Below are 22,280 nucleotides of genomic sequence, written 5' to 3' on the forward strand. Positions count from 1 at the left end.
GAAAGTCGAAATTGTGACTTGAGATGTGCGCATGCGCAGGCTCCTTCGTTGTTTGGTACATTGACTTTATAAACCCTGTTGGCGACTTCTGGTCAAAAGCCACCAGCGACCTTGTCTGGTTTTATTCTTCTTCTTCTGTGGTGTCTGACGTGGCGTGACGTCACTGTAGCAGGAACCTGGCGGCTCGCAGCAGTCCAGCTGCAGTCAGAGGAGACACACGTCACGTGCAGGCTGAAATCAACGCGCGCATGCGCAAAGCCGCCGCCGATTCTGCAGCGTCTCTCCTCGTTGAGAAATTGCCAATACTGGTTCAATAAAGAGAGAAGAACTTTTCAATCGTTACTAATCACGACAACTACGTAATAAATACGTAATATATATATATATATATATATTTATATATATATATTTCTATAGGGTCTATAATAGAAATATTACTAATATAAAATATGTTGTATGGTTTGAGTATAAACAACCTTTTGTTTTACAGGACTGATCTTTGCACCACACTTTTGGTTCCCTTCCACCTATACTTACTTATAATATTGATATTATAAAACTATACATATCTCGTGTTGTCATTCTGCATGCTGAGTTTTAGTAGCCTATATAGTGATTTAACATAAATAACGTCCTGATGGACCGCTGCCTCCTGCCAAAGGAAAGCGCTTAAAAGAAACACGACATTTATAGGATGAGAATTTAAAATGACGTCTCTTGACACGTTGTCTCAAGACAACAACACAAAGTGTCCCATGAGAGTTTTAGTGTTGAGGTGAATGAGCTCTGTGTGTTTGTCCTGATGAAGATAATAATGTGTGAGCTCTCCCAGCAGGTTGGTGTGAAGGTGTGAAGGTGTGGACTCTGCTATGAATCAGGCTGAGGACCCAGAGGACGGAGTCCCTCCCTCTGAAGCCCCTCTGTGTGGGGAACATGACAGCCAGACCAAAGCTCAGAGGTGAGAGGACCATCTCCAACTGTCCTCCACTCGTCTCCATGTCCCAACGTCTCTGACTCACTGACTCTGCTTCTACATGTGTGACCAGGACCCATAAGAGACCAGGACCTGGACCTGGACCCAGCTGTGTCTCCATGAAGAGTAACCGGTCTATGAATCATCCTCTACGCTTCAAAGACGTTGGTCCCTCTGTTGATGCAAGGTGAGGGTCTCAGGCTGATGATGAGGTGTTTCTACCAGACTCTCTGGTGGAGGTTCTGGGTTTCTTGCTCCAGGGCCCTTCAGCAGTGTCCAGTGAGGGAGGGAGAGCTCCATGGAGGACTTGGTGAGACCTGTTGGGACTAAACCAAACTGACTGGTGAAGAAAACAGTGAGCTGAAAGACTGAGCTGTTGATTCTCAGTGGGACCAGCAGGACCAGTAGACCTAAACCACTACAGGGAGTCATGTGGTCCACATCCAGACCTCACGTCATGGACCTTTACCTTGTTTTGGTCTCTGTGAGGACGGACACCATGTGAGCTGATGCTTCATGATTAGATGATGATGTGATGATGTAATCTCAGTGTTTCTTTCAGTTCACATCAGCAGAGAGGAAAGTCTCCTGAACCCAGATGTTTGTCCATGAAGAGTCATCGGTCTAATGATCGATGGATTAACTTCAAAGATGGACGCCGTTCTTATGACCCAGAGTAAGTTCTTAAACAGATGAAGAACTGTTCTGATCCTCAGTCATGAATTACATAAACGTTTGTTCATTGTTTAAAGTGTTGTTTCCATGACGATCCATCATGACAGAACTCATTATCTTCATCTAACTGGTCTGTGTGTGTTTAAATTTGAATCATTAACTGTAAACATCCTCAGACTCCATGCAGAGGTTTGGACAAAGTATCATCAGTAGACTCTGTGAAAAGGTCCAAAGACTAGTTTCAGAAGATCTAAGGAGACTTCTGGAGGTCAGGGGACGGACTAAAGAGGTTTGGAGTAGTTCCATAGGACTTTGGACCAGATGCAGAGGTCTGCACACGTTGTTTTTATGACCCACAGTAAGAACTAAAACCAGATGAAACTGATGACTAACTGTCACTCAACTATAAACTGTCCGTCATCGACAGTCTTCAGCATCTGGTTTTCATCGTGATGAATCATGACAGAAGCCAATATCTTTAACTGATGTTGTATTGGTGTTGATGGTCCAAACACCATGTGAGCTGATGGTTCATGTTCCTCCACAGAGAGGACCAGGAGAGCTCAGAGGTTCCCACAGGTCCGTCTGCCCAGCAGCATCAAACACACCTGGACTCCATCTTCATGGTGTGTACATGTACAGCTACTTTAACATCTCTCAGTTCACCATCATCTCCACACTGCACTTTGTAGACCAGTGGATTGTCCGTCTGTCCAACATGGACCTGATGGTGGCTTCCATGTTCTAGTTGGTGTCATTCATAGAATGTTCTGTTCCAGCTGCTGGAGGAGAACATCCTCACTTTTGTGAAGAACGAGCTGAAGAAGATCCAGAAGTTTATGAGTTCAGATTACCTAGAATGCTTAGAGAAAGATGATGAGGAAGAGCTGGATGAAGAGCAGAGGAGGAGCAGAGAGGCATTTGTGAAGATCTCACTTCACTTCCTGAGGAGAATGAAGCAGGAGGAGCTGGCTGAGCGTCTGCAGAGCAGTAAGAGGATTTTTCTACAGACTTACCATGCTGATAAATGAGACCTTTACTAATGTCTCCAGAGATGGACAGAATATATTCATAGTCATTCTGAGGAAAGACATGTTTAAATCTGTTCTTTGACTCATTGATCTTCTTTGTTGTCTTCATTCAGGACTTCATGCTGCAGTTTGTCAGCGTGAACTCAAATCCAACCTGAAGAAGAAGTTCCAGTGTGTGTTTGAGGGGATCGCTAAAGCAGGAAACCCAACCCTTCTGAATGAGATCTACACAGAGCTCTACATCACAGAGGGAGGGACTGCAGAGGTCAATGAAGAACATGAGGTCAGACAGATTGAAACAGCATCCAGGAAACCAGTCAGACCAGAAACAACCATCAGACAAGAAGACCTCCTCAAAGCCTCAGCTGGAGGAGAGGAACCAATCAGAACAGTGATGACTAAGGGAGTGGCTGGCATTGGGAAAACAGTCTTAACACAGAAGTTCACTCTGGACTGGGCTGAAGACAAAGACCACCAGGACATACAGTTCACATTTCCATTCACCTTCAGAGAGCTGAATGTGCTGAGAGAGAAGAAGTTCAGCTTGGTGGAACTTGTTCATCACTTCTTCAGTGAAACCAGAGCAGCAGAAATCTGCAGGTTTGAAGAGTTCCAGGTTGTGTTCATCTTTGACGGTCTGGATGAGTGTCGACTTCCTCTGGACTTCCACAACAATGAGATCCTGACTGATGTCACAGAGATCTCCTCAGTGGATGTGCTCCTCACAAACCTCATCAGGGGGAAGCTGCTTCCCTCTGCTCGCCTCTGGATAACCACACGACCTGCAGCAGCCAATCAGATCCCTCCTGAGTGTGTTGGCATAGTGACAGAGGTCAGAGGGTTCACCGACCCCCAGAAGGAGGAGTACTTCAGGAAGAGGTTCAGAGATGAGGAGCAGGCCAGCAGGATCATCTCTCACATCAAGACCTCACGAAGCCTCCACATCATGTGCCACATCCCAGTCTTCTGCTGGATCACTGCTACAGTTCTGGAGGAGATGTTGAAGACCAGAGAGGGAGGAGAGCTGCCCAAGACCCTGACTGAGATGTACATCCACTTCCTGGTGGTTCAGTCCAAAGTGAAGAAGGTCAAGTACGATGGAGGAGCTGAGACGGATCCACACTGGAGTCCAGAGAGCAGGAAGATGATCAAATCTCTGGGAAAACTGGCCTTTGATCAGCTGCAGAAAGGCAACCTGATCTTCTATGAATCCGACCTGACAGAGTGTGGCATCGATATCACAGCAGCCTCAGTGTACTCAGGAGTGTTCACTCAGATCTTCAGAGAGGAGAGAGGACTGTACCAGGACAAGGTCTTCTGCTTCGTCCATCTGAGTGTTCAGGAGTTTCTGGCTGCTCTTCATGTCCATCTGACCTTCTTCAGCTCTGGTGTCAATCTGCTGTCAGAAGAACAAACAACCTCCCTGTGGTCTAAAGTCTTTAGAGACAAACCTGAACCAAAGCGTCTCTACCAGAGTGCTGTGGACAAGGCCTTGCAGAGTCCTAATGGACACCTGGACTTGTTCCTCCGCTTCCTCCTGGGTCTTTCCCTGGAGACCAATCAGACTCTCCTGCGAGGTCTGCTGACACAGACAGGAAATCGCCCACAGACCAATCAGGAGACAGTCCACTACATCAAGGAGAAGATCAGTGAGGATGTGTCTCCAGAGAAAAGCATCAATCTGTTCCACTGTCTGAATGAACTGGATGATGTTTCTCTAGTGGAGGAGATCCAACGGTCCCTTAGATCAGGACGTCTCTCCACAGAAGAACTGTCTCCTGCTCAGTGGTCAGCTCTGGTCTTCATCTTACTGTCATCAGAAGAAGATCTGGAGGTGTTTGATCTGAAGAAATACTCTGCTTCAGAGGAGGCTCTTCTGAGGCTGCTGCCAGTGGTCAAAGCCTCCAACAAAGTTCTGTAAGTACAGCGAGAGTTAATTCATAAATCAGAACTTAAATATGCTGCCATCTTCTATACTTACTGCTTCTTCTTCATCCCTCTCTTCAGACTGAGTGGCTGTAACCTCTCAGAGAAAAGCTGTGAGGCTCTGTCCTCAGTTCTCAGCTCCCAGTCCTCTAGTCTGACAGAGCTGGATCTGAGTACCAACCACCTGCAGGATTCAGGAGTGAAGCTGCTTTCTGTTGGACTGGAGAGTCCACACTGTGACCTGGAGACTCTCAGGTCAGGATTCAATTAAAGTCCACTTGGTGTCTTTATTTACATCCATGGTACACTTCTGGCCTTCATAAGATTCTTTCTGCTTGCATGATTTAAATCAAATAGGCATTTTCCAACTATTTCCATAAAATGTGTTTATTTTCAATGATGTGTATAATAATGTTTGTCTTCAATGATGCATCTAGGGAACTCTGGAACCAGAGGATCTAATCTTAGAGACAAAACTTGGGGCTAAAAGTATTTTTTGTGAATTAATATCTGTTTTTCCATCACATCACAAGAACCTTGTAGACAAGACATATTTACCACATAGTAGCTTGAAAATAGACCGTCTGAAACGCAATGTTCTTTCACGATAAAACTTCAAATGTTCATCCCGTTGTTCCTGTTATTCAGGCTTTATAATGTCCTGTTTCATACAATGAATGAATGAAAAGCAGAGGTGGGAAGAGACTGAAGATTTTAATGTGTGTCTCTACAGTGAAGATCTGCTGAGTGATGGTTGATTATTTCTGATTTGATGAAGATTCATTCCACATTTACACTCACTTTGTTCTCTCTTTCTTTCTATGGAAGGAGTCAGAAGGAGGATAGAGAAGCCTAACTTTGAATTTAACTAATAAATAACAATATCCCTGCCTCATCCTGATTAATACCACAGTAATTCCTGTAAACAGTAGAGCACAATAAACCTCCTTGTTCTATGTAGAACAAAAATAATTGTAAACACTTTCACTGAACATGTTTTTTCATGTTCTTACTGATCGTATTTTAGTCCAAACTCATCATCAGAGGATTTAATATGAATACAAATGTTATTTTTCTTGTTTATTGTTGTCTCTTCAGACTGAGTAGCTGTAACCTCTCAGAGAGAAGCTGTGACGCTCTGTCCTCAGTTCTCAGCTCCCAGTCCTCTAGTCTGACAGAGCTGGATCTGAGTACCAACCACCTGCAGGATTCAGGAGTGAAGCTGCTTTCTGCTGGACTGGAGAGTCCACACTGTGACCTGGAGACTCTCAGGTCAGATTAAGTTAGTTTGTCTTCAATGATGCGTCTAGGGAACTCTGGAACCAGAGGATCTAATCTTAGAGACAAAACTTGGGGCTAAAAGTATTTTTTGTGAATTAATATCTGTTTTTCCATCACATCACAAGAACCTTGTAGACAAGACATATTTACCACATAGTAGCTTGAAAATAGACCGTCTGAAACACAATGTTCTTTCACGATAAAAAACTTCACATGTTCATCCCGTTGTTCCTGTTATTCAGGCTTTATAATGTCCTGTTTCATACAATGAATGAATGAAAAGCAGAGGTGGGAAGAGACTGAAGATTTTAATGTGTGTCTCTACAGTGAAGATCTGCTGAGTGATGGTTGATTATTTCTGATTTGATGAAGATTCATTCCACATTTACACTCACTTTGTTCTCTCTTTCTTTCTATGGAAGGAGTCAGAAGGAGGATAGAGAAGCCTAACTTTGAATTTAACTAATAAATAACAATATCCCTGCCTCATCCTGATATTAATACCACAGTAATTCCTGTAAACAGTAGAGCACAATAAACCTCCTTGTTCTATGTAGAACAAAAATAATTGTAAACACTTTCACTGAACATGTTTTTTCATGTTCTTACTGATCGTATTTTAGTCCAAACTCATCATCAGAGGATTTAATATGAATACAAATGTTATTTTTCTTGTTTATTGTTGTCTCTTCAGACTGAGTAGCTGTAACCTCTCAGAGAGAAGCTGTGACGCTCTGTCCTCAGTTCTCAGCTCCCAGTCCTCTAGTCTGACAGAGCTGGATCTGAGTACCAACCACCTGCAGGATTCAGGAGTGAAGCTGCTTTCTGCTGGACTGGAGAGTCCACACTGTGACCTGGAGACTCTCAGGTCAGATTAAGTTAGTTTGTCTTCAATGATGCGTCTAGGGAACTCTGGAACCAGAGGATCTAATCTTAGAGACAAAACTTGGGGCTAAAAGTATTTTTTGTGAATTAATATTTGTTTTTCCATCACATCACAAGAACCTTGTAGACAAGACATATTTACCACATAGTAGCTTGAAAATAGACCGTCTGAAACGCAATGTTCTTTCACGATAAAACTTCACATGTTCATCCCGTTGTTCCTGTTATTCAGGCTTTATAATGTCCTGTTTCATACAATGAATGAATGAAAAACAGAGGTGGGAAGAGACTGAAGATTTTAATGTGTGTCTCTACAGTGATGATCTGCTGAGTGATGGTTGATTATTTCTGATTTGATGAAGATTCATTCCACATTTACACTCACTTTGGTCTCTCTTTCTTTCTATGGAAGGAGTCAGAAGGAGGATAGAGAAGCCTAACTTTGAATTTAACTAATAAACAACAATATCCCTGCCTCATCCTGATATTAATACCACAGTAATTCCTGTAAACAGTAGAGCACAATAAACCTCCTTGTTCTATGTAGAACAAAAATAATTGTAAACACTTTCACTGAACATTTTTTTTCATGTTCTTACTGATCGTATTTTAGTCCAAACTCATCATCAGAGGATTTAATATGAATACAAATGTTATTTTTCTTGTTTATTGTTGTCTCTTCAGACTGAGTAGCTGTAACCTCTCAGAGAGAAGCTGTGACGCTCTGTCCTCAGTTCTCAGCTCCCAGTCCTCTAGTCTGACAGAGCTGGATCTGAGTACCAACCACCTGCAGGATTCAGGAGTGAAGCTGCTTTCTGCTGGACTGGAGAGTCCACACTGTGACCTGGAGACTCTCAGGTCAGATTAAGTTAGTTTGTCTTCAATGATGCATCTAGGGAACTCTGGAACCAGAGGATCTAATCTTAGAGACAAAACTTGGGGCTAAAAGTCTTTTTTGTGAATTAATATTTGTTTTTCCATCACATCACAAGAACCTTGTAGACAAGACATATTTACCACATAGTAGCTTGAAAATAGACCGTCTGAAACGCAATGTTCTTTCACGATAAAACTTCAAATGTTCATCCCGTTGTTCCTGTTATTCAGGCTTTATAATGTCCTGTTTCATACAATGAATGAATGAAAAGCAGAGGTGGGAAGAGACTGAAGATTTTAATGTGTGTCTCTACAGTGAAGATCTGCTGAGTGATGGTTGATTATTTCTGATTTGATGAAGATTCATTCCACATTTACACTCACTTTGTTCTCTCTTTCTTTCTATGGAAGGAGTCAGAAGGAGGATAGAGAAGCCTAACTTTGAATTTAACTAATAAACAACAATATCCCTGCCTCATCCTGATATTATTACCACAGTAGTTCCTGTAAACAGTAGAGCACAATAAACCTCCTTGTTCTATGTAGAACAAAAATAATTGTAAACACTTTCACTGAACATGTTTTTTCATGTTCCTACTGATCGTATTTTAGTCCAAACTCATCATCAGAGGATTTAATATGAATACAAATGTTATTTTTATTGTTTATTGTTGTCTCTTCAGACTGAGTAGCTGTAACCTCTCAGAGAGAAGCTGTGACGCTCTGTCCTCAGTTCTCAGCTCGCAGTCCTCTAGTCTGAGAGAGCTGGATCTGAGTAACAACCACCTGCAGGATTCAGGAGTGAAGCTGCTTTCTGCTGGACTGAAGAGTCCACACTGTGAACTGGAGACTCTCAGGTCAGGATTCAATTAAAGTCACTTGGTGTCTTTATTTACATCCATGGTACATTTCTGACCTTCATAAGATTCTTTCTGCTTGCGTGATTTAAATCAAATATGTATTTTCCAACTATTTCCATAAATGTGTTTATTTTCAATATAATGTACATATTTGACATTCTAGAGTTAGTAGTAATGTTATCAGGCTGTTGATTTACATTAGTGGGTGTTTAGTTGTGACTGGAAACCAGTCAGTAACCATGTTAATGTGACCCCTCTGTACCTGATAGTATCTCAATACTGCAGTGACCTTCCAGACAGTGACCGCAGTGACCTTCCACACTGAGGGCCACAGCTCCCTCAGATCATGTGACATGTGTCTTATTCTGTGTGTCTGCAGGCTGTCAGGCTGTCTGATCACAGAGGAAGGCTGTGCTTCTCTGGCCTCAGCTCTGAGCTCCAACCCCTCCCATCTGAGAGAGCTGGACCTGAGCTACAATCATCTAGGAGACTCAGGAGTGAAGCTGCTGTCTGCTGGACTGGAGGATCCACACTGGAGACTGGAGACTCTCAGGTATGAAGAGGCTGCAGCCACAGACCATCAGTCTGGTAGAGGAGGTAGAGCTGGAAACCTTTTCTCTGTCCCACTGTCAGCCTGGTTAATAAGACCCTGACACACCAAGCTGACCTCAAACTACCAGAGACTCATCAAACTGTTTGTGTCCCACACGAGACCATCGACACAGACAGAAGTAGTGAGGAACAGTAGCCAGGATGAGCCTGAACAGGGAGGAAGGTGATGAAAGCCTTGTTTCTCTGGAGCTTTGTCTCCACGTTATAAGAGAGGACAGTGTCTCCTGACACGTTGACGGCATCATGGTGGGTTGATATGAGTCAACGTGGTCACGCTGCAGGTTTGTGGGCTCTTAACAACTCAAACAACACTTGGATGTTTAGATGCTGGTCCTCTGCCTCCAGTGTGTGTTTGTCCTTTAGTCCAGACATTATTATTAAGAGACAAACAGTCAGAGAAACAATCTGTTCAAAGCGTCTTGATGGATCATCACAGGAGAAACGTTTGGTGTTTTAAAGGAGTTCAGCTTCACCTGCTTTTGGTGCTTTGCACTTAGAGACGGTTCCCTGGATGATAAGAGTGGACTTGTTGAAGCTACAGGTGACAGTCGGCCACAGACGCTCAGTGAAGAACCAACAGCTGATGGTGGACCTGGAATTAGTATCAACTATATCGTAGAAATGAACAGAACATACCAAAAACACCCTATCCAGATAAATGTTGCCATCCGGATGGAGTGAATGTGATTGTGGTTGGATGGGAAGTGTTGGGAGCGGCTAGGGGGTCGTATTAGGTTACTAGCAAATGAGGATCTAACTTATGCACATTAATAGAATTATTAATAATCACTAAAATACTTCTCAGAATGAATAAATAACGGGGCACCACCCTGAGCTAACAGGGACCAATAACCAATACTATAAATCAAGTCTCATAATTGATATTCACTCCTTGAGAGTGAAGATGTTGGAAGGAGTTAAGTTCGAGCGCTGGCGATGTATGTCAACGGTCACCACCATATAAATGCAAAAGTAAACACAGGAAAACGGTTCTTTAAAGTATAACAGGGTTTATTAACTCACAGGAACACCGATCAAGATCACTTATAACTGCAACAAACAATCCCCACACACTTATTTTAAACCTACTCACTAAACAAGCAATCAAAACCAGAGTGTGTGTGTGTGTGTGTGTGTGTGTGTGTGTGTGTGTGTGTGTGTGTGTGTGTGTGTGTGAGCACAGAGGGGGGTGAGAGAGAGAGGGGGGGGGGAGACGAGGGGGGTGCAGGGAAGGAACGGCGGTGCGGTTGCAACAACAAGCGGAGTGCCGGTTATCACACTAGGGGGCGAGCGAGAGCAGCGGGGCGGAAGTGAGACCGTTAAATCAAACCACCGAGGAAGACGGGAACGTTAAACAGTGTAATACGACTACTGGACGCGAGGGGCGAGCGAGAGCGAAATGCAGGAAGTGTTCCACGTATTAAAGCAGGGGGGTCCAAACTTTTTCACTGAGGGCCACAGACAGAAAAATATGCGAAAGGTTGAGCCGCTCACTAAAGTTAAGGTATATCACCTCTAGTGTATTAACAGTAATACAAATCAATCAATCTAATAGGTAAATTATGCTTGATAATTTATTATACTTACAGAAAAAGGGTTGGCAGCTCATCCTCAGATTGCTTCTTCGTCAGGATGGGGACCCCCTTCACAGCCCTGTATAAAGAGGGAAGGCTTTATTTAACCTACTTATGCAAATCATTTATCAGCTAACGTGTTTTAGAAAATGTTATCAACTTTAATTGACTGCATTTATTAAGTAATTGGGCTTTTGAACACATGAATACTGTGTAATATATTTGAACTCGCCTACAATGGGAACAGTGTTGCACTTAATGGGAGCAGTGATGCTGCTCTGGACTGAAGGACGGCTGGCAGGTCACGAGTAAGTTTGCTGGTTGAGATGTGAAGGACATCACAGAGACGGCTGTCGCTCATTTTGGTTCTCAATCTGCTTTTGTTCAGAGTTCACAGAGAAAATGTTTGCTCGCATATGTATGTTGTGCCAAACAGACTGGTCATTCTTTTTGCGTGGCGTCGCATCAGAGGAAACTTGGCCTTTTCCAAGCTCCGGTAGAAGTCGGGTAGGGAGAGGAGCTGCATCTCAATGAGTTCTAATTGCAGACTCTCTTCCACTTCTTCTGCATCCAGCAGGAAGGGAGTTGAGAACAGCTTGATTTCTTTCTCAATGACAGAAACATCTTGGAAGCGCTGATTGAATTGTGTCATAAGAGTTGTGATCACAGAAACATATTTCCCCTTTTTAGCAGAGAGGTCGGCCTTTGGATGAGCACGTTTGATTTCGGACAGCGTAGGGAAGTGCGCAAGGTTGAAGTTGCGTAGTTGTGTCTCAAAAAGACGAAGCTTCGCACAGAAAGTTGTGGTACAAGCTGGTCTTTGCCTTGTAGGCTCTTGTTCAGTGAGTTCAGATGACCAGTAAGATCAACTAGAAAGGCAATAAGGGAATAAAACCGCTTCAGCACGGAGCCGCGACTAAGCCAGCGCACGTCACAATGATAGAGTACGTCCCCGTATTCAGCATCGACATCAGACAGGAAAGCTTAATTCTCTGTGGTAGAGCCCTCGTGCTCGAATTATGTTGACAGTTTTCACAACTGTGGTCATCACATCGCCAAGCTGGACTGTCTTGGCACAGAGAGCTTCTTGGTGGATGATACAGTGCAATTTTACAGCCTCGCCTCCACTCTCTGGCACCTTGGCGCACACCATAGATGCCATTCCTTTGGGCTCGCCTGTCATAGCGGGAGCCCCGTCCGTTGCAACTCCACACAGCTCGTCCCATTTAAGTTCCATCTTGTCAATTGCACCTGACGCGGCTTCAAAAATGTCCTCACCCGTTGTTGTGCCCTTTAGACTCTGAAGATCAAGCAGCTCCTCCGTGATGCAAAAGTCATCGTCAACTACTCGCGAAGAAATGAACAGTTGTGCGGCGTCTGTTGCATCTTTCATCACAGGCAATGGAGTAAAAGTCAAAAGCACAAACTTTATGTGACACTTGATTCTGTATGTTAGCTGACAAGTCTTCCATTCAACGCACAATTGTGTTTGTGGACATGCTCACGTTGTTGAATTCCTGCATCTTTTCCGGGCACATTATTCCAGCGACTTTAATGAGGCACTGTTTAACCAAGTCACCGTCTGAGAAAGCTTTCCCGCGGCGCGCTATGAGTTGAGCTACCTCATAGCTAGCTATTGTAGCGTTTTCTTGTGTGTTGTTAGCAGGGTAAAAGTACTGTTGTTGAGACTGCAGGTTCGCTGCCATGTGCTGGACTTTGTCCTCTCGCTCAGCAGCAGTGTAGGACGTGAAGGTCGGATGCTTGGTTTCGTAGTGTCGTCGTACATTGGACTCTTTCATCACTGCAACCGTTTCATTGCAAATCAAACTGACACACTTCTCCTTGACTTCTTTGAAGAAATATTCATTTTCCCACCATGTTTGAAATGTACCCGGGAAAAGAAAAGAAAATTAGGAACTATTCTGACCATGAGACATCATTCAGCAGCGTAACACAGTCGGCGCTTTCACTCTCTTACAGCAAACGTATCACAGCATCAGATCAACAGGGGACATTACGACATTTGCAGGTACACATTCAAACATAAATCAAAGGTAGCGGATTCGTTGATCCGGACTCTATCGTACCACGTTATGACTGAACAAATCAAATAAACATCAAGTTTATATCAACACGCTAAATTAGTCTGCCCAGAAAACCCGTGTTACTGTTTGATGGGCGTTGGTCATCAGCTTCCAGCTGACTGAGGACAGTTGAGCTCCGCGTAGGGAAACTCAGTGGATGAAGGCGATTTCGGCCGTGGGGTCCGAACTTCTCGTTGGGAACAGAGGCGGCGGGGGGTCAGAGAGCAGCTGTCTCTCCGGTCCTCTGGAGTCAACAGGAATGAAATCAAAAGGGAAAAGGAAGCGGGACGTAGTGGAGTCTTGAGTTCGTCCAGCGAGATTAAGACTGAAACTTGGGAATTGGAGGGAAAGAAAAGAAACCAAACAACGTTGTGTTGTCTCGATCTGTCACTAACGGGAAGTCAGGCGAAAGAGATCGATCCTTTGGCGCAATCTCTTCTTATAAACTTGAGGTCCAGGTTACAGGCCAGTGACTTTCTATTCAGAATGTTGGTCCCTGGGACAAAACCAGCTGAAAACCCCTAGAGGGGAAACATCCGTCTCACCTTTTTCACCCGTGACCCGTTTTCATGCCTGCATGTCACACTTAAATGTTTCAGATCATCAAACTAATGTAAATATTAGACACAGATAACGCAAGTTAACACAAAATGCAGTTTGTATCATTAAGGGGAGAAAAGAATCCAAACCTAAATGGCCCTGTGTGAAAAAGTGATGAAAACATAAATGAAGTGAGGTTCATCACATCTTTGGAAAGCCCAGTTCCATTTCTCCAGCCACAGCCGTTCTCAATCTAGAAATCACTTAAATAAGAGCTGCCTGACAAAGTGAAGTAGACCACAAGATCCTCACAAGCGAGACATCAGGCTGCGATCCAAAGACATTCAGGAACAAATGAGGAACAAAGTCATTGAGATCCATCAGTGTGGAAAAGGTGACAAAGCCATTTGTAAAGTTTTGGGACTCCAGCGAACCACAGGGAGAGACATTGTCCACAAATGGGGACAACATGGAAACATGCACATTGTGTGAATACTGAATGGTCTGTATCTGCTTTATCTTTATGAAACAGTTTAATGTGAATGTTCCTTTGCACACGTCCCATGAAGCTTGATCTGTAGCATGACGTCATTTCTCCCGTTTGAATTCACATCTGGTGAAAGTACAGTGACAGGTCCATTTCTTATTTGTTATCCATTCATCTTCTTCATGAATATATTCCAGCACCTCGTCGCTGTGTGACGCCTGACTGACAGTCTGTGGTCGTCTGTAAGTAGTGGTAGAAGAAGAAGAGGTGCTCCATGTGGACATGAAGGACAAAGCTGTGTGTGAGAGTGATGTAATGTCCATGTCTCCATGCTGCTCTGACCCCCCTCCTCCTTTCAGGGTGGAGCCTGATGGAGTCCGATGGTTGAGACCAGGTCTGAGGAAGTGTAAGTGTGCTTTGATTCATGAAGATTCAACCATCTTCACACTGTGACATCACTCATTCACCTCTGTGATGTCATCATCAACGTGTCAGTAGATGAACACATGATTAATAACTGCAGCTGTATTGTGTCTTGTTCTCTCATCAGATTCCTGTGAACTCACAATCGACACAAACACAGTAAACAAACACCTCAAACTGTCTGACAACAACAGGAAGGTGACACGTGTGGAGGAGGATCAGTCACATCCTGATCATCCAGACAGATTTGACTACCGGCCTCAGCTGCTGTGTAGAACTGGTCTGACTGGTCGCTGTTACTGGGAGGTCGAGTGGAGAGGAAGAGTTATTGTATCAGTGAGTTACGGAGGAATCAGGAGGAAAGGAGACAGTAGAGACTGTTTGTTTGGATACAATGATCAGTCCTGGAGTCTGATCTGCTATGATGAAGGTTACTATGTCTGTCACAATAAGACAGTAACACGCACCTCCTCCTCCTCCTCCTCTGGTAGAGTAGCAGTGTATGTGGACTGTCCTGCTGGCTCTCTGTCCTTCTACAGAGTCTCCTCTGACACACTGATCCACCTCCACACCTTCAGCACCACATTCACTGAACCTCTTTATCCTGGGTTTGGGTTCAGGTCCTGGTCTTCTGGTTTCTCAGTGTCTCTGTGTCCTCTTCAGGAGGGAGAGTCTCCTCCTGGTGGAGAACCTTCCTCTCTGCTCACCACATAGTTCAGTCTGTACAGCTGATGGTGGTTCATGTGGGTGTAGATGCAGGTGGAGCAGGTGAGGGGTACCTGAGCTGGTCTGGACTCTGGGGGGTCCACAGCTCTCTGGGACTCAGATGGAAGTGTGAAAGAGCTCAGCTTAATGCTGCTGTGCTCCTTCAATCAATAGATGATCATTTAGATATTGGCTCCTAATTAGGCTTTAATCTTCATCTTTATGTGTTCAAGAAGACATTTTATAAGACGCTCTTTCATCTGTCCCCCCATATGAGACACATGTGTCCTTATGTGTGTGTGCGCTTCATCAGCAATAATAAAAACAAGGTGAAGAAGGAAAATATGAATGTGTAATTCTTTTTGAGCCCATTTTAACTTCAAATCTTTCTATATCTGTTGAGTGAAATCAAATCTAATTTCACATAATCAGGTTTGTTTTGAACAAGAAGCTTTTTAATGGTTCAGCAAACCTCTCAAGGAAATATTGAATATGCGTTACTTGTGTTTTTATTCCCTATAATGTCATTTACAACATTTACTCCATGTGTTACTTTAACAGAAATAGAATTGTTTGTCTCTAATGTTAATAAATTACTTTTATTGGAAACAACTGTACATGTTTAAACAGGCCATCAAATAAAGATGCTTTCAACACGCTGTATTATTTCTTTTGACATGAAATACTCTGATCCTTTTTAAAGATGCTGTACTATTGACTTTTGTACTATTTCCTCCATAATATCTGTATTTATTCTACAGCCCTGTTGCTGTGTCAATAGCACAGAGGAAACATTGGTGGTGCAGCATGTTGAAGAAGGAAGTGAGTAAATAAAGAAATGAGTAATGAATAAGTTGCTTTATTAACCTTATTAACCTTCACGCAGAGCCGTCTCACAACAACACAAACTACTGAGCTCGCTACTTCAGGTGCAACTTGAAGCTTTCATTCTGCACCAAATATCACACTTAAGTCACCAACAAAAACACACAAAGCACAAGCACACATTTGATAACAGGGTGGAGTTTATCTCCTCACAAAGTGGAGTATTGAAAGTGTTAAACGTGATTTCCCGCCAAAATAAAAGACAAACAGCAGCAGCATTGCCACTAAATGCAATAAAACACGCGTTGTGCAGCGTGGACAGAAAGAGGAACGGCTTTAACTTTCCATCTCTTAATAACATGGTTATTGTAGCTGAAAGAAATGATTACAATAAAGTACATCCTCATTCTGCTCTAAAGCAGGTGTGTCAAACTCATCGTAGGTCACTTTGATCTCCAGCCATGTCCAGGGCTGATATGAAGGTCCAAGGTGATTCTATGTGGACGTTTCTCCAGGTTTCATGGCTCGGCTTGACCTCCTCACGCACAAACGCATGAGGACCGTCACCGACTACTTCCTGGCTCCCTGATGGGAAGCTTCCGGATGCTGGTTTGCAACGTTCTTGGAGAGTTAAAGGTAACTGACCTTTAAAGGCCGACTAACCTGTGAGATCCATCTCTCATGGATATGTAGGTCTGTGCATCCTGCTGCTCCTTCACTGCACTATATTCTGTAGTGATGCTTTTACACTGATTATCCAACTTGATGTAATGCCTTTGGTACATCTGCTCATCCAGATGTGCAATGGCAGGGAAAGGCCAATCTATGGATGTAAACCAAAGTCGGTGTCTGGTGAGGCTGTGGTACAGAACTTCAGCCTGTGCATCACAGCTCAGCTAACCGGCTCTCTGCTGTTTCCTGTCAATAAGCATCCAAACTGAAAGAACTCATTCCCCATGTGGGCCTGAGTTCCACAGTGAGTCCGTGCATCTGAAGCTCAGTCAATCAGCAAGTGTGACATGTGGGGAACAAAGAAGTTAGTGACAATACTACAGGCAGCCTGAATGTAGAACTTCTGGATGATCCTCCTTCCTCCAGCACATGAAGCAGCTGCAGAGTTACAAACATGAGTGTGAAAGGAAGGCCACACGTGAGCCTGTTTGCTGTGAAGGAGAGATGTTCAGGCCAGGAGATAACGTACAATATGGGGATTCTTGTTGGCCGTGGCGCTCAATGGTGCCTTTATGTTCCCTTTTATTCCCCATATGTGTGTTTTTACAAGTTAACCAGCCCTTAAAGTCCCAGTAAAAGTGAAGCAGAGCCATTTGACCTTCTGTATTTAGCTGCTCCAACAGCAGAAGATGCTTTGGGTGCATTTTGTGTCAATCATGTGAGTTAGAAAGTATTCTTCTTTCACACAGCGAGACGCTACATGTGGCTCATTGGGAGAATACAGTAGTACACGACTGTCTCACATTCACTTTATACTTCTCCACACTGGAGGACAAACACAAGCTGATGGCGTGTTTCTACCCGTCAGAGGACACTTCTGTCTTTTCAGGGTGTCTCAGAAAAAGTCAAAAATCTCAAAGCTTCTCCTGGCAATGGAGAAAGGATCTCTTGGAAGAAGGAAAATCTCTTGAGGAGATTGAGATTGAAGGCATCTACCAGATTTATGAACTTTATTGGTTATTTTAAAAATGGTTACAAAGAGAATTACAGGAAGATAAATTCAACAACCAAGCAGTGTGACGGGGTGAGTGTGCTCATCAAACATGCTTTTCTTTAGATGAAGTGGAACCAGACGTCCAAGAATTGGAGACGATGAAGATCGAGAAGATGACGACGATGATGTTGATGAAGATGGAAATGGTGAAACGTCTCATCCTGTCCATGGATTAAGAGCTATGTAATGAACATGTGGTCTTCTAGTGTCCATTAGTACAACATGTGAGATTGGACTCTGGAGCATACATACCAGACCATACTGGAGAAGATGGTGCTTCTCTGTCAAGCCATTGTTGGTAACATCAGAATAATGAAGTGAATTCTTATTCAGCTCCACCATGAGATGTTTTGTTGAGGGACACATGAGTGAAGGGCGACAGGGAGAAAGAGTTTAACTGATCTTCATTCTTCTTACAGTCCCTGAGAGAGAAGGGACACGTGGTGGGACATGTCGTCTTCTGTTGACACTCATTGGCTGAGAGTTTGGAAGCCAAACAGAATTGAACATATATATATATATATATACATATATGTTGTGTTGTGACTAGAATGTGACCTGTAGCCTTTAAAGGCTTCCTAATAAAGATGAGACACAGTTGTCATGAAGCCTCAGACCAACATGTACAGCTAATGTCCACTAGATGGCGCCGTTTCATTTGCAAGCTGCAGTGTTGCGTGTTGACAAGCCGAGTGGTCCCGTGCACCTAAACACACGTTCAGTGAGCTCGGTGCTGTATTTTCTCACGCAGGTACTTTGGGACACCTTGCAGAGTGGTTTATGAATCCCTGCTGTCACAGACTAACATGTGGAGAACCATGGCTGGCTGCACCATGGGAGGACACAGGTGTCTGTACCAGGTGTGTGTGGATGACAACGATAGTCCCAATTATTGGTCCCCACCATAACAACCAAACACTGTCACATGACACAAACCATCTGTGAGAACAAGGCTGTCGCCTGGCAACGCTAATGACTGAATGTCCACAAACTCTTCTTGTGGTGCCGTCACAAGGTCTACATTCATGGTTCATATATTCAGGGTCACTACAGACTGAACTCCCAAGGCTTTCATGCTACTTTGATGGATTTCTAGGGGAGAACATATAGTAGCTAGTAAGAAAAGAGGAGAGCAGGCCAAGGACGGGCTTTATAAATACTAATGTGCCCCAAGTATCCAGAGACTAATGAAGGCCACTAAATGGTCCCCAACCATTGGTCAACTTGTGTTATTAAGTTGGTAAGACGAGTGTGTTACAGCCACAGAGGCTGACAAACACCAACCGATGAACTGCAGAGGATTTGATTACAATAAATAACGTGTAAAAGGTAGAAATTGAAGCGCTTCTCTTAAATAGTTTGAACAGGTCACTTTGTTTAAATAATGTGATTAAGGTGGTTGACCGTCAGCGACCTTGTGAAAACATGTGAGACCGTTGCTGTCTGTCTGTGACACACACACGTATTTCAGCTGAAAGTGTATTTAGTTCATGTCTTTTCAGTCTTTTATATGAAAGTGTAAGTGAGTGAAATGACTTTTAGTTAACTAGTACGTGTTCTCTGTGCAGCTGCAGTCTGCTTGTGTCCACTTCATAGCAGCCAAACACACCACTCCCTTCACACGCTACGTGGAGCACATCAACTACCGGCTGGCCTCCTGTCACTTCTTCTCCTGCTGTCACCTTTCCGTAGCTTTTCACTCCCAACTAAAGTGCTGACTCAGGTAATGATGCATGGCTGACGGGGAGATCACAGCGTTTTTACTGCAGACACACCGAGCCAGACCAGGAAGCCAAGTCACATCGAGTTGTTTTGTCATTTGTGAAGAGTAATAAACGGGAACATCAGCCAAAGAGACCAAAGACCTGCAATGTCTTTGTGAAAGGGAGTAAGGAAGAGGATCTTCTCCTGCAGCCAGCCGAGTGGCTGCAGGAGAAGCACAGTGTCTCTTTCTCTTTCATTTAACACAGAGCTGTAACTGTCTGCAGGCCATGTCCATCTCTGAGACCTGGTATGCCGTTAAAGACCACGGCACCAACTACTGCAACATCTACGAGCTCATCCAAGGTACTACAGAGTTATTAGTATTATGCTCAGAGGAAATCACATCACATTCATACATGGACTGATGGAGGTTGTTTAGGAGAAACACCTCATGTCCCATTTTACAAAAGCAACATTAAACAATAATGTTAATAATAAATCAATGTGAATGAATGAGAGTGGTGATTAGCAGCATTAACCACACAGTCTGATGATCCTCATACCGCCGTCTCCTTTGTTGAACAGGAAGTGGTCTAACCCAAGCCAGAGGTCACAGAGAGGTCACCAGTGACTTCCTGTGTCCCCAACGCTCCTCTGCTAACTGATATTCAGCTTATACATCAACATGCTGCTTGTTACTGTTGTATTTGGGAGTTTGTTCTGTTTCCATTGAGGAATAAATATCTAATGAATATACTGTATAACTGTACCCAATATGCTCATTTCATGTATTTGTACACACTGATCATACATCATTCAGTAAGGACTCCCATGCACCTATTCCTCCCATGACATGAGATCTGCTGATGAGAGGATGAGAGGCATTTATAATGGGCCCTTATACCTTCAATTGACTCAGACAGAACAAATAGTAATTAACCAGTTGTGGGTTTGCAGCAGGTTCTGGTAACACAACGTAGTGTTTGACCTCATAGAAGACAAGACATTTTTTAGAGACTAAATAGAAACACGTTCAGGTTCTCCTGAAGTAAAATGCATCCCTTTGGATTCCTGTTGTTAAGCTCTAAACCTCTAGCAGCTTGTAGCATATTATAATACGGGTAGATGAAATGCAGCGCTCTGATTGGTTGAGAGTGAGTCACGGTGCATTATTGAGCCATAATGTACAGTTGCTGGTCACATTGACCCGAGCGTTCCGTATCACTGCACACAAAGTAACAGGTCAGATTTTGTGCCGTTAGTTGACATTTCAGTGTTCAGCTCAGTGGCGATCGCCGAGAAGAGACCAGAAATCCCACAAATGATCAGTTTGGGTCAACGCGAGCTTCCACAACCGGACAATGAAGGTGGCCGTCATGAGCGATGTGAATGAAGGAGACGCTGCAGCACCCAGATGCTGTTTACCTGCACGTACAGGGACTATTTTGTCTCTAGACTCCTGAAATGAGACACACAACGTTTGTTGGCTACAACTGTTTGGTGCTGAAAGCAGCTATTTACTTACTATTCATAATGTGGCTGGTAACCGTATTATAAAAGCAGCACTTTATCTCCAATAATGTAAGAGTTGGGGGGCGTTGTTAGGCCCGACGCGCAGCGGAGAACTGCTCCATCATTGGAGGATAAAGTACAGCCTATAAGGCGATGGGTTAGTTTAAACATAAAGGAATAAACGTTACATTTCAACTTTAAGATAAAGTACACCAGCCAACAGAAAGTGACGAGTGAGGTGAGAAATAAAGTGAGCGGTGGAACGTCAGAGTCAGTCCGTGTTGATGAAGGCGGCGTTCTCCATGTTGTGTCACATGGAGCGTCGTTGGCCAGCGACGTGCAAACCGTTCTCCACGCAGACGACTCGTACCATGTAGATCTGTTCATGTGCTGCAAAGTGACGATGACTCTGTAACGGACCATGAACTGGACATCGTGGTCTCCGTGGCAGGAAATGGAAGCGGAGGCGGTGGGGCCCGTTTAAAACTAGGAAACATCCCCTATGATCAGATATTGTCTTCTGTACGCAGCAAACAACAGGGATAACAATCTGTGTTTAGCACGTTTCATCCGCCCAGACAAGGACGCTCCTTCTGAATGAACACATGCCGATGTAGCGGCTTTTGAAAGGTATCTGGGGCTGAAGGTCATCATCTTCCACCATGTGACAGGTCGTAGACGCCTGCAGGGCTTCAGAACACACGACACACCCCACCTGCAGACAGCGTGGCTCCATCTATACAATGAGCACCAGCACAGGATTGGAAATAAGACCGGATTGTTTGGGCTACATGTGTATGTCAGTATTGGTACCAGACATATGAGACCCGGCTCACTGGAAACAGCTGTTATACAACACAATGTCCAACACACACAACCAACACACAGAAACGCAGCGACTGTGAACGCAGATGTGAATCTAAATATGGTTTTGCATTTGGCACAAACACCCGCGGCGTTGGGGTTTGAGGATGTGGAAAAAGGTTATTTTCCACACAAGTTCAACACGAGGGCGAATGAATACTACGTTGGCAGAGACCCCGACCCGTCTTACTACGGGTACGAGACGTCCCATAGGAAAAATGTGTTGCTCATCTGTTGTTCAATCTCATCTCGCGAGCTCAATTTGAGCATCTCATGTTCATATCATTCTGTAATCATTTGTTTCTGAGTTACTGCTCCTAAGGGTCCCTTAGGAGCAAGACGTAAGCTAAAAAGAGACAAGACATGAGTAAGACAAAGGAGGTTAAATTGAGAATACCATTTGAGCAATACTTGAGAAGTGGGATAGACAGTAGAGATCTCATAATTGTATACCCCTGATCTCAATTGTGTCTCGGCCATTTGAAGGAGAATAACATGAGACAAATCTGAGAATTATGAGCCTTAAAAGAGATCTTATTATTGTGTGTCCAACGTCTCTTCCATCTCTTGATTATTTCTCTTTAATGTCTTACTGAAGCTATATACGAGAATGATATCTGAGGTATATTTGAGAAATACAAGAAGAAATTGAGAATGCAATTTAAAGATTAATTATCTTTATTAATTAGAAACAACTAAAAACAATACTTAATATTG

General features: G+C 43.7%; 2 protein-coding genes and 1 long non-coding RNA gene across 5 annotated transcripts in view; 2 read left to right on the forward strand and 1 right to left on the reverse strand.

Moving 5' to 3' along the window:
• Positions 1-22,280, forward strand: part of LOC144390230 (uncharacterized) — a 198,618-nt gene that overhangs the window by 60,986 nt on the left and 115,352 nt on the right. The window contains exons 1-12 of one of the 3 annotated variants that reach the window (XM_078096669.1): positions 637-958; positions 1,047-1,160; positions 1,536-1,649; positions 2,196-2,274; positions 2,428-2,638; positions 2,793-4,596; positions 4,687-4,860; positions 5,704-5,877; positions 6,581-6,754; positions 7,456-7,629; positions 8,331-8,504; positions 8,887-9,060. In XM_078096669.1, the coding sequence (XP_077952795.1) occupies positions 870-958; positions 1,047-1,160; positions 1,536-1,649; positions 2,196-2,274; positions 2,428-2,638; positions 2,793-4,596; positions 4,687-4,860; positions 5,704-5,877; positions 6,581-6,754; positions 7,456-7,629; positions 8,331-8,504; positions 8,887-9,060 (3,455 nt within the window). In that variant the 5' untranslated portion in view covers positions 637-869. Of the gene's footprint in view, positions 1-636; positions 959-1,046; positions 1,161-1,535; positions 1,650-2,195; positions 2,275-2,427; positions 2,639-2,792; positions 4,597-4,686; positions 4,861-5,703; positions 5,878-6,580; positions 6,755-7,455; positions 7,630-8,330; positions 8,505-8,886; positions 9,061-22,280 lie in introns of those variants that run through there. The other 2 variants (XM_078096668.1, XM_078096667.1) reach the window with 2 other exon arrangements.
• LOC144390452 (protein NLRC3-like) overlaps positions 1-22,280 on the forward strand; it is a 94,062-nt gene that overhangs the window by 1,500 nt on the left and 70,282 nt on the right. The window lies entirely within an intron of this gene.
• The window catches only part of LOC144390376 (uncharacterized), a 345,224-nt gene continuing 337,438 nt past the window's right edge, over positions 14,495-22,280 (reverse strand). The window contains exon 2 of the long non-coding RNA XR_013454412.1: positions 14,495-14,694. This is a non-coding gene — a long non-coding RNA (uncharacterized LOC144390376). The remainder of the gene's footprint in view (positions 14,695-22,280) is intronic.

This window comes from Gasterosteus aculeatus, chromosome 21, assembly GCF_964276395.1.
Source record: "Gasterosteus aculeatus chromosome 21, fGasAcu3.hap1.1, whole genome shotgun sequence".
In the NCBI taxonomy this organism is placed as follows: Eukaryota; Metazoa; Chordata; class Actinopteri; order Perciformes; family Gasterosteidae; genus Gasterosteus; species Gasterosteus aculeatus.